Below are 12,575 nucleotides of genomic sequence, written 5' to 3'. Positions count from 1 at the left end.
TAATTACTTATCATAATTTCTATTTTATGGTATTATTGGTATTACACTGGTAACTGCCATGACAATCGGTCCATAAATTGTCACTTGCTAGGGGGTTACAATAATCTGTTCTGTTCAACATTCGTGGTTCATCATACAAACTAGTCATGACAGTATGAAATTTACAAAATATTATAATTGACTTATGTTTTAAATAGCCAATCATCGAAAATTCAACAGGTTAGATTTTAAAACTTCAAGCATTTATTTTTATTACCATTTACCATTATTGTTAATTTTAATTTTAGTACTTAGATAATATTTTTTATAATTTGTTTATTTAACATTTATTACACTTGTGCCAGTTAAATAGGTTTTAACTCTTTGTATTCACCTTTAACTCTATTATATATGCTAAATGATAGAAACTGAATGAGCATAGACATTTGGGGGTGATAATTTGTCATATACAATACTAATGTACAATCACTATGCTTAAGATTGCTTTAGTTATTTTTATTACAGGTAATGAACACTGATTTATCAGAGACTAAAAAACAATAATAATCTTGCGTGTAAGATACATATATAACAAGGAAGAATAACCATTGGTAGGCCAGAATATTTAAGAATATTTTCAGTTGTGTTTCCCAGTTTTCAAAATCTTATAATGCTTTTGAGTTATGAATAATGTTATATTCAGTTCTTGATTATTAGTTTATGGGTTATAAGCTTTACGAATTTCATTCAACAGTTTTAATATTGACATAGTAAAAGACGAGTAATTTTACTTAGAATATAGACTAATTATTTTTTTAAACAGTATTTATTTATTTTTATTACACATTTTAGGTATTATTTTTTTATCAAATAAGATAATTGATAAATATTAGTAACAACTGTTTGTTAAAGACCTTAATCATATAAAAAATAAAAATGAATTCTAATATGAATAATTAATTTAATTTATGGTGTATTAGGTTAAAGTAATTTCAATTTATTTAGAGATGACAAATGTTTCAAGATATCAAAATTTGATTTAATAAAAATTAATCTAAATATTTTGAAAATGTCATAATAACAATTGTGTGTAATAAAATATATAGGTAGGTATGTAAATAATAGTGATGGGAACAATCGAGAGAAAATAATCGAGTACTCGATTATTAGAAAATAATCGATTACTCGATTATTTGAAAAATAATCGATTTATTCAATTACTCGATTATTAGAAAAATAATCGAATTGCTCGGTCAAAAGTAATCGAATGAAAAATTAGTAGTTATTAGTAATTACTATTTGTATAATAACTAGTTTATAGTTTGATTGCTAACAAATGATCGTCGAAATAGGCTGTCACCAAAAAATTTAAACTATATTATTTTTTTAAATAGTAATTTAAATCTTTTATAAATAGTAATATAGTACTTACGTTGAATTTTGATTATCATTATTTGAATTTTATATGCTTGACGGTAAAGACTAAGCATTGTCAGATTTTTATTCACTTTATTTAATATTAAATGGTATTTACTATTTTTTATTGTTTTACCTTGAAGCATTTTTTTTATAATTTATAAATTATTATTATTCATCATATAAATACAGTTTTTTTAAATATAGTATTACAATTAATAATTATGTTACATATAATTATATTTGGTTAAACGTTAAATATTTAAAAATTGTTTAATATTATTAGTATTTTTAAACATAATATGTACAAACAAAATAAATTGTCAGTTGTTTTTCTTATAATATTATTTTATTTTGTTTCATTATAAAGATTTTATTATATTTAAAAATTCAAAAATAGTACGTATTTTAATTTTTAATGTTTATTTTCATATTTTTATTGGCTTTATTGATTAATGATTATTGTAATATTGTCTATTGACAATCGAGCACGGCTATCTAGTATCTAATACTTATAGGTAGTAAAGCTCTAGATTCATGTCTTATGAAGTAGACAGTAGTACTATAAAGTATAAAGTATTTTATTTTTATAGATCTTGAGTTAAGCTGCAGTATTATCGACCGTAAATTTGTAATATTATTTGAGTGATTCTTATCTATTGATTACGTCATGTTCTCGATTATTATATCTCGGCGACTAGCGACTAATAGTGACCATTCTCTCGATTAAAATAATCGAGTGAATTACTCGATTATTATAATATCTCGATTATCGAAATCATTCGATTATTCCCATCACTAGTAAATAATCTTTAAGTCTGCAAATAATATTTTTAATTATAATAAAATAAGTAAAAACATAATTTTTTGTTTAAATGAACACTATTTGGTATTGAATTTTCATGCTCAAGCTAAAAAAAATTGAACATTTTATAAATTGTGAATTGAATAATTAGTCAATAATATGCCTGTATTTTTGTTATTTTTTAATTAGAAGTAAATACCTGACAGAAATTTTGTACACCAGATTACTGATTTCAATGATTATACCTATTATTAATCATGATTAACTACAAAGATTACCTATTGTGGTGATCACGTCGCCTACAGGTATCAGTAATCAAGGATGATGTTTGGAAGGTGACTCTTGAGTTAATTACACAACGTAGAATTCTTCTTAATTAGATTAATTGTTTATTTATTGTGATAAAACATATATTTGTTTATAACATGAAAGCTGAATGTAAGTTAAGTATTCTGAATGATAGAATAAATTCGGTTTGATTCAAATATTTTCTAAGTTAAAAATATTGTTTATAAGAAATTTTCTAAGTCCAATGAATTAAATTAAACAACAGACTGGCGTGAAGGTGCTCTGGCTAGTCTGGTCAAGTCGCGTCTGAATACAGGCCGTTTCGGGGTCCCTTATATAGTGCTACCCTCTACTCCCCATAGTCTACTTGCTCTTGTCGCTGTTCTCACGGATGTGGTAAAGTTATCTAGATTGACGGAAATGCCACTCGCCCACATACGAGCTAAATGCGTATCCCATGCGGCTACAGACTTCGATAATTTATATTATTATTGACATTATTATTATGAAAAAATATACATTATAATATTACTTTATGATATTGTTTCTTGTAACTTTTGTAATGATGCATAACCCCACATCCTGTGCACACCTATCAACGATCTTTCATAGTCGTCTAACCACATGATTTCGTGTTGCCCTAACGTTAATGATTTCCACGAAATGCTTTCTCTCTTATAATTACAAAGTTGGTCGCATCCTACCCTATCTTGGTTCGGCTGGTACCTAGTTGACCGTGAACTAGACAATGCGGGATGCTAGTCCATAGCACTATAATTACCAATGATTATCCATGAATATACCCATGATTACCATCACCTTGTACACTGATTACCCCCAATGTGTTTACCCCTCGTAAATAACTTATGAAGTGGTTTGTATAAAATGTTCAATCTTTTTGACTAAGCATAAAAAATTCAAACATCAATATTAAAAATATATATACTTTCTATAAAAAATGCTTACATAAACATTTTGAGAAAATTTCAAATATCTATTTTTTTTTTTTAATTGCCTATAGCAAAATAAGGAAAACAAATTTTTTTCCCCAATTATTATGAACAGTACTGGAAATAATAAATCTAGAACCAATTTGTTATCTCTTTATCAGAGACCTACTCAAATTTGAAGACAAATTTTTATGTTAATTAATTATAAAATTCTACTACAAATTTTATATGCTTACAATACAGTAAAACAAACCATGTAAGATTATACAATACATTGCTCTGCTCAGAATCTAAAATTTATAATGTGATTAAAAAATGAGACCCTTAAAAAGTCATAATTATGAAGATTTTTAAACATTATTAAAAAGTAGTTTTTATTAGTCGTTTTTGATTGACCCAATATTATGTAAAAAATTATTTCCATAAATAAAATTTTCTACTCTTTTTGAAAAAAATAAATGTATATTTATAATTGATTTAGATTTTTTGTATTTAAGCAAAAAATTTCTGTACAGAATAATATATTATAATTAAAAAATATGAAAAGTAACATATTATAAAATACCATATATTTATATGTTTTTAATTAAATACAAAGATACAATTAACTATACAATTCTGAACATGCAATTGATTAATTACCTTCTAATTTATATTTGTTTTTGTCTTAGAAATGGCTCCTAAAAAGAAAGCTTACAATGGCTATGCTGTATTTATGATGGAGACTCGGCAGAAATTAATAAGTCAAGGGACTAAAGTAAGCATGGCTGATATGTCAGAGTATTGCAAAAAAGATTGGGAAAATATGTCTGATGAGATGAAAGAAAAGTATAAGTTAAAAGGCAAGCAGATGAAATCTGATTCAAATGTAGGCAAATACACTTCAATTGGTGAAAAAATAGATGACGTTCAAAAACAATCAGATGATAGTAGATCACAAACCAATGTTATGTACTCATATATAGATGTATTGCTTGACATGCAACCAGCCACCTATTATCTTCCCAAGCAAAAGTTCATTTTGATTCATATAAACTCTTATACATGCGAGAAAGAAGGATTTTATTTCCCTGCTGAGATATCAATGGCCGAGTTTTCTTTAGAAAAAGGCTTGATACGCATGTTTCATCAGTTAATTGGATTTGATCAAGTCAGAACAAATGCTCCATATGCTCCTACGGCAGATATTAACAATCATGCTGCTAACAATCATAAAATTAACACATTCTCAAAGTTTCCCAATAATTATTCAGAAATATTCTTAAAAGTGATTAGTAAGTATAAACAATAAAAATAATTTAATTTAATATTTTTTTTCAAACTAACATAATATATGGTGATTATTTAGGTTTCATCATGAACAAAGAAGTTGATGAAGCTGTTCTAAATGACTTATCATTAGACATGCCACCAGTCTATACTGCACATACACCTATTGAAAATGAACTAATGATTACTAGTGCAAGTTTATTTAAGTTATTTGAAAGTGCAGTGAAGAATGCTGAAAGAACTGATTTTAATAATATTTTAAGAGTTTACCATTTAGATAAACTATTTATGAATCTGAAAAATGCATGTCATAAAGTTAAACATCCAGGTACAGAAGATTTAGCTTTACCTTCTGTTGCTATGGCCACTGATAGTTTGTCAAAAGATGTGTTAACTACAATCATAACAGTTGGTTGTAATTTTCATGAAAAACTTGAACACACTTATATTTGTAGTAACTATTTTGTATGTAAGTGGATTAATATTTTATCAGCCCATTGTTGTCGCTATTTTGATATTAAACTTGAATCTGGTTATCATTTTGATTTTGATTTATCTAAAACAGAAATTCCAGTCGAAGAACAATTCGATAAAATTAAAATTTCCAAATTTGCTTTAAATTTTGATGATAGTAAAATAAATGTATCAAAAACTTTAGCGCCCAATAGTTTTCCGGCACTTGAATCTAAAATATCAACTTTTGCTCCAACACCAACATGGAATAAGCCAGTACATAAGGCAAATATCAAAACGACAGCAAGTAAAGAGGACAACTTTCCTCCACTTACTATTTCAAAAAATGTTCAAAATAATCCTCCTGTATCTGTAATAAATAGCTGGGGTAAGAATACAAGTCATGGCAGAGGTATTACTAGCCAGTTAAATGAAAATTCAGGGAAACCACCTAAGGAAAGAGGACTTTCTATTAATAGAAATAAATAGTGCAGACATAATAGTTATTACATCATTCAATACTATAGATATTAAGAAACTTGTACAACAAAATGTATTAATATTGTTCAACTACAAAAAATGTATTATTATTAGTAAACATTATTGTGAATTATTTGTCTTATATAAAGGTAAATTGTGTAAAAACATAACCTAACCTAACCTAACCTAAATAAGAATTTAATAAAATTATATTATTTATAATCTGAGTTGGTGGTTGGAGGTGGCCTCTTTTTTATGAAGAGGTCTGACTACAGGTAGTTCTAAAGACTAAAACTATATGAAGTAGATTATGAAAATTTTGAATTTCAGATTTGGATACAGTGTTGCATAACCTCTTAGATAAGATAAATCTTATTCTTATAGTACTGATAAAGTTACAAGAGCTACATGCACTTCTACCCCTCCCAAAGTGAAAAGACGTCGATGAAGACCTTGGGGTCGTTTCGATACAAAAATATGAAAAAAAAAAAATTATAAGTAGTTGAAATAAATCAACAATAAATAATTTAATAATTTAAACTTCAATACCTTTATCGGTTGGAAAGTAAATATAGTTGGTACATTTGGTAAGTCAATTTAAAATTCTTGAACAAATATAATAGATACATGAATTTTCACTGAATGTTTATACTCTTATAGCATTGTTGATACACTATAAATTTTTAAATATTTTGACTCATTGAACTATTTATAGGTATATGAAATCAATTGTTATCAGTTTCTTTAAATTAATGTCGAAACAAAATGTTCCCTTGATCAAAAAACTTGAAAATGTAATATGTTATATGTTCCTCTCAAGTTGTTACAGGTGGAAATTAAAAAAAGTTTAGTGTAAGTCCACAATAATTTTTATGATTTAAAAATTCATAACAAATTTTCTTTTTAAACCTAAGTTTTGAAAAATTAATACAAGGCTTCTCATAAGTTTGTCGATATTTATCAAAAAAAAAAATTGTCCTCCGGAAAGTCAAATATTTTAATAAGTAATAATAATCCATAATATATCCTAGACAGATAAAGATAAATCGTCTCCGCTCAGAATCGTTTTTCGTATACAATGATAAAAATATCATTGGATTCAAATTTAATACCATCCATTACAGTAACCTACTGTAGGTATAGCACAGCGATATCCACTTTTCCGCTTTTATTTCTATAAATATCAATAAAACTTTTTTCAGTGAGTCGAAATGCTTGAAATTTAACAAAAGTTCACCAGAAGTTTTTAATAATAACAATAAAGAAAATTATAAGCAGGTATTTTAAGTTCAACTATAAATGAAATTCATCTAAATCTCATAGTTTTAAAATTAGTTTGTAGTCAAAAATTTATAAAATATTTAATTTTCATAATATGAGATTAAAAACTTAAAACAAGCATTATTATTTATCATAAATAATTTATGCTATAACTAAAAAATTTAAAAACAACACAAACCTGGTTTTTTGAATAATTTGTATTTTTTAAGTATTAAAAATGGTGATAATATGATTGATTATATATTTATATTGATAGTACTTTTTAAAATCTATACATGATGAATAGTAGTATTTAAATGCACTGGGAATCAGGATATTTTACAAAACTGGTTTAGTTATACAAAGAGGTAGTACCCAAAAATATAACTTCAATTTACAGTACTTACTCGCTCAATCAAATCAAAATATTTTTATAACTAGTTGTATGTTTATGGTATATAAAAAAACTCCATTCGAATATTCAATAAATAATAATGTATACAAGTATAGGTATCGGGTCTGGGATAAGGCCATAAGGGTCTGCTATACAAAATTCATTTTCTTTCCGCACTATTTTTCATACCATAAAATCCTTTCTCTCAAACTGATCATTCCAAGTTCGTTGTGAAGACGAACTTTCGTCAACTCACCCTATAAATGCTGTGGTTCCCCAAGGTAGCATTCTCACTCCTACGCTATATAATCTTTTTACCTCCGGTATACCACACTCAAATAATTCTACTCTAGCTACCTTTGCCGACGATACAGCTATTCTGTCTTTCAACAAAAATGTCTAAAAGCTGCTACAAATCACCTCCAGGAACATCTAGTAATTCTACAACACTGGTTCTACAAATAGAGAATAAAAATCAACGTTTATTACCTACATTTACCTTTGGTCTTAAAAACCGTCAACCAATAAAACAAAAAGCGGGAAAGTGGGTAGATATCACTCTGTACATTAGGTGGTGGGGTGGACCTCTGACTAGGGTAGGTTAGATTTGAATGCAATGCAGGTAAGGCATCATTGTATATGAAAAACGATTCTGAACGGAGATGATTTGTCAGTCTAGGATATATTATATTTAAATATTGTCATATATTCAATTTTGAAACAAATATTTTATTTTTCAATTAAGATGCATTTTGCATAAGGCATAATTAATCAATTTTTCCAAAAACATTGCACGTAGTTATACATATACCATAATTCTTCTATGATATCATAGATATACATATACCGATATACCTCGTTTGAAAATTACCTTGGTGAATCATTACACGATTTCATAAAAATGTATAACTCAAAACATTTTTCCTATAATGATGCTTCAAATTTCCTTTGTGATAAAGATTGAAAAATTTGTATCTTAGATTTAAAAATAAAATTTTTTATTAATTTCTAGCTTAAAACAATTTGCGAATTCTTGTGATTTTTACGTATTTTGTCAAAATTCAAAATTTTAGTGCTTATAAAAAAAAATTGTGACTACGAATTTATTTTATTTTTTAACTGCTATTGCAAAAATATGTTAAGAGTATTGTATTAAATTTTCAAGATTTTCTACCCAAAAAATAAATTTTTATCGATATTAATTTTAAAAAAACTAATAATGATCGAAAATTGCATATGCCTATGAATAGTTCAACTTAAGTCGAAAATTTTTGAAAATTGCATGGTGGATAAAATATACTTATATAAACATTCGGTGAAAATTTCATGTATCAATGGTCATTTGTTTTAAAGTTACATAAAAAATCCAAATCGATTTTGTCGAAAACTGAATGTGCGTAAACTTTCCCGTTTTCCCCTTAATTATTTGTTTATCCCGATTATTTAAAAAAATATTAAGAATTTTTTACTTTTAACCCCCAAAGTACCAACTAGATTTACTTTCTGGTCGAATAAGGTACTGAAGTCAAAAATCAAAGCACTTTTACTGCCCAAAACGTGATGACAGATACAAAAAAAAAATTCATGGTTTTAACGAATTTTTGTCAATATTTGAACTATAAACGCTTATAAAAAATAATTGTGCCTATGTATTCTTATAATTTTTTAAAGATAATAATTAATTTGAAAATTAAATCATGTAAAGAAATTGCCAATCTAAATAACTGGTAAAATTTTCAAGTATCTATGAGTTATACTTTTTGAATAACAACAAATGTTTAAAATCGTTTGAGGATAAATCATTATCGTTACGCTATTTCCGTCACTAACTGTATATAGATATCACTAACATTTGGTGAAAATTTCAAGTATTTACAGTGATTAGTTTTTGAATAACAACCATTTAAAAAAATCGATTTGGTCGAAAACTGGTTTTGCGTAAAAATTCCCGTTTTTCTGTCAATTTTTTTTTTGTTTTTCTTGATTTTTTTGAAAATTGAAAATGTTTACTTTTGACCTCTATAATGCACCAAGGATATTCACTTTTACATCGGAAACCACCCCCAAAGTTTTAAATTGAAGCATTATTTCGACTAATTATGCTGTACACAGACACAAAATAAAAAAAAATACACATCATTGTAAAATCAATACATTCATCACTTCGTCCAGAATCTAAAATTGATTTTAAATTTTAGTGTAATTCAAAAATAAAAATCGTATACACTTTAAATGTTCGCTAAATGTGTAGGTATACCATATATTTTCAATTGTTTTACTGTTTTTTCCTCTATAAATGTCGGTAAAAAAATGTTCTGTGTCAAAAAGTTAGAAAATTTAATACAAGGTTCCCCTATGTTTTTAAAAATAACGTAAATACGTGATCACAATAATTTTTTTTTAGAAGTGTGTAAAGTAAGTATTTTAATATTCAAACACAAAACTCCGTAAAATAAGTGTTATAACATAGTAATGACTGATCGACATCGGTCTCTGCCAATTCGATGATGTACGTAATGTAGACAGATGACGAGTGTAATTATTACCGTCTACGAGAAATTCATTGATATCATAGATAATAATATCATAGATTATGGCTATTAAATGACGAGACCTTAGATCATATCACGATTTAAGATATCTTAAATCGTGGATCATATAGTATATGATCTAAGAACGAGACTATCTTCTTAGCGATAAGGCAAGAGTAGATAAGGGTATAATGGTACTATAATTGTAATCTATGAATATCACTGTATCGAACAACACCAGTTTTGTCAGTTTCCGTTTTGTAGTCTGTGTGTAAGCGTCGTTTAAATTGACCTCTTACGTTTTGAATGTCGAAATCATGCCGGATGAAAAAATTGAACAACGGTATTAATTTAAAATTTTTAATGAAACTTGGAAAATCTGCGACCGAATGTTTCAATTTATTAACTGAAGTATATGGAGATAGTGTTCTATCACGACCACGTGTTTTTGAGTGGCACAAACGATTTCGTGAGGGTCGTGAAGAAGTTGAAGACGATCTACGGGTGGGTCGTCCATGCTGCTCAAAAACTAACGATAACATTTCAAAAATCAATGAAATTGTGCGAAAATATCGACGTCTGGATATTCGAATGATAGCTGAGATGGTAAATATCGACAAGGAGACCGTTAGACAAATTTTGCACGATGAATTAAACATGACAAAAGTCTGCGTCAAAATGGTGCTCACAGTGCCTTATCTGTAAAGCGATTTCTAGCTAAAAATCGAACTCCAGTGCTTCAACAGTTCAACACCCCCCATATTCACCAGATCTCGCTCCATGCGACTTTCGGCTTTTTCCAAAACTAAAAAGTGCGTTTAAGGGCACACATTTTGAGTCAGTTGAAGCTGTAAAAACAAAAGCGACAGAGGTGTTAAAGATATTGCAAGAAAAGGATTTCCAACACTGTTTCAACCAATGGAAAATTAGAATGGAGCGATGTGTCAAACATGGAGGGGAGTATATAGAAGGGGAAAAATGTTAAACCATTAAAAAATATAAATAAAAAGTGTTTACAGAGAAAATCTCGTTATTTATTAGCCACACAACGTGATGGCAAAAAAAACGAGTCGTATAGATTTTGTTTTATAATTTAAATTGAATTGACAAATTTTAATGATTAATAATTAATCTATGATATGTAATATGTATATAGTATAATATATAGCCGACCTGGGCTGTCCGCGGGACAAAAACGGCTAAGAATCGCGCAGAATTGGCAAGAGCGCAGAGGGCCGTCGCACTCCGCATAACACGTGCCTACAGGACAGTCTCGGCCGACGCTTTGTCAGTATTGGCCTCAATGCTACCTGCACACCTGCTATAGCAACAGAAAGGGTTAGAGTTCGGGTTCGCCTGGACGACCAGACTGACGTCGTCCCGAACACCGTTAAAAACCAAGAGAGAACAATCAGTATTGCAGCTTGGCAAGCTCGGTGGGACCGGTCTGATAAAGGCAGATGGACATACCGGCTCCTCCCTGACGTTGGGCGCTGGTTAACAAAGCCACCGCTAACCCTGACTTTCCGACTGACGCAGGTGCTTTCGGGGCACGGGTGCTTCCGGAGCTACCTGAAGAGGTTTAATCGGGCGGACGACAGTTATTGCGTGTACTGCGTCAACCCCGACGACACTGCTGAGCACATGGTTTTTACCTGCCCGAGATGGATTGACGACCGCGTTCGAATGACTGAGATTATGAGGCGACCTCCGAACGCGGGCGACGTTGAGGAAATCCTGTGTGGTCCCCTGTCACATGACTTGCCAGAAGACACCCAAGCCCGAAGGAGAATTATCAAACAGTTCGAAACTAATCGCCTGGAGTTCATCCGCATGGTCGAGACGATTCTGTTGACTAAGGAAAAGGATGAACGCGAGGAAGAGTCCTTGCGAAGGGCACAGGGGAACGTGCGACCGCCCTGATGGAGAACGAAACATCCAGAGTGGTGGACTCCGGCCGGCTCGCCAATCGGATGACAGGCACGCGAATTCAAGGGCGGCGGACTCCGGTCGGCCAGAGAAGGACAGGAAGAAGTCAAGTAAAACTTGTAATGCATAAAATTCAGATTGACCTTTGTTAATGTAAAATTAAATTGTTAAAGCAAAACTTTGAAATGCTTGAACGAGGTAAGTCGGGTAGCTGTCCCGTCTGCCTCCCACGTATGTATTAATATTTGATACTGTCAATAAACGATGGCGGCGCCGCGGAAGCAATGCGAAAGCAGATCCCACAGCGTCGTCGGTTAAAACGGAAAAAAAAAAAGTGCCTAAAGGCTAAAATAAATAGTAAAAGTGTAATACAGTATGAATAATATGATATTTATGAATACCTACTTCAAATTTTTTCAACCCCCCCCCCCCCCCCCGAACATTTTTATTGTATTCACCCCTGACTATTGTATATATTTATTATAGATTGTATATTTTATCTTTTCTAAAAAAAAAAGTATAGGTATTCAACAGGGGCATATTTAAGATTTTGTCAATGGGAGATATACATAAGCAAACATTTAATTTCGCTAAGGGGAAGGGGTAGTTCATTTACCGTCGAAATCACAATATTGTAAATAAATAAGAGATATATCCCCCCTTAAATACGGCACTCTTATCGAATAGGCAATAAGACAATAATATAGGTAATTATAGTTACATTTTGTATTATGCAGAAAAATGTGTTATATTATAATATCGCCATCATATATTTTCATACTATGGGCGCCCACAGGAAATTTATCAAGGAGTAGCATAAT

General features: G+C 29.6%; 1 protein-coding gene across 2 annotated transcripts; it reads left to right on the top strand.

Moving 5' to 3' along the window:
- Positions 1 to 53: 53 nt before the first annotated feature.
- Positions 54 to 5,773, top strand: LOC107165478 (protein maelstrom homolog). Of its 2 annotated transcripts, none has more exons than XM_015513729.2 (3): positions 54 to 219; positions 4,110 to 4,712; positions 4,787 to 5,773. In XM_015513729.2, exons 2-3 carry the CDS (start codon positions 4,112 to 4,114, stop codon positions 5,647 to 5,649), a joined length of 1,464 nt encoding a protein of 487 aa, XP_015369215.2. In that variant the 5' UTR covers positions 54 to 219; positions 4,110 to 4,111; the 3' UTR covers positions 5,650 to 5,773. The 2 variants fall into 2 exon arrangements, with proteins under 2 accessions (XP_015369215.2, XP_089078461.1); XM_089222335.1 differs by lacking the exon at positions 54 to 219 and adding an exon at positions 2,395 to 2,535.
- Positions 5,774 to 12,575: the final 6,802 nt, after the last annotated feature.

The sequence above is a fragment of the Diuraphis noxia genome, unplaced genomic scaffold (assembly GCF_037042655.1).
Source record: "Diuraphis noxia isolate RWA-SAM2 unplaced genomic scaffold, SU_Dnox_SAM2 contig0003, whole genome shotgun sequence".
NCBI lineage: Eukaryota > Metazoa > Arthropoda > Insecta > Hemiptera > Aphididae > Diuraphis > Diuraphis noxia.
This window is presented reverse-complemented; position numbering and strand designations above follow the sequence as displayed.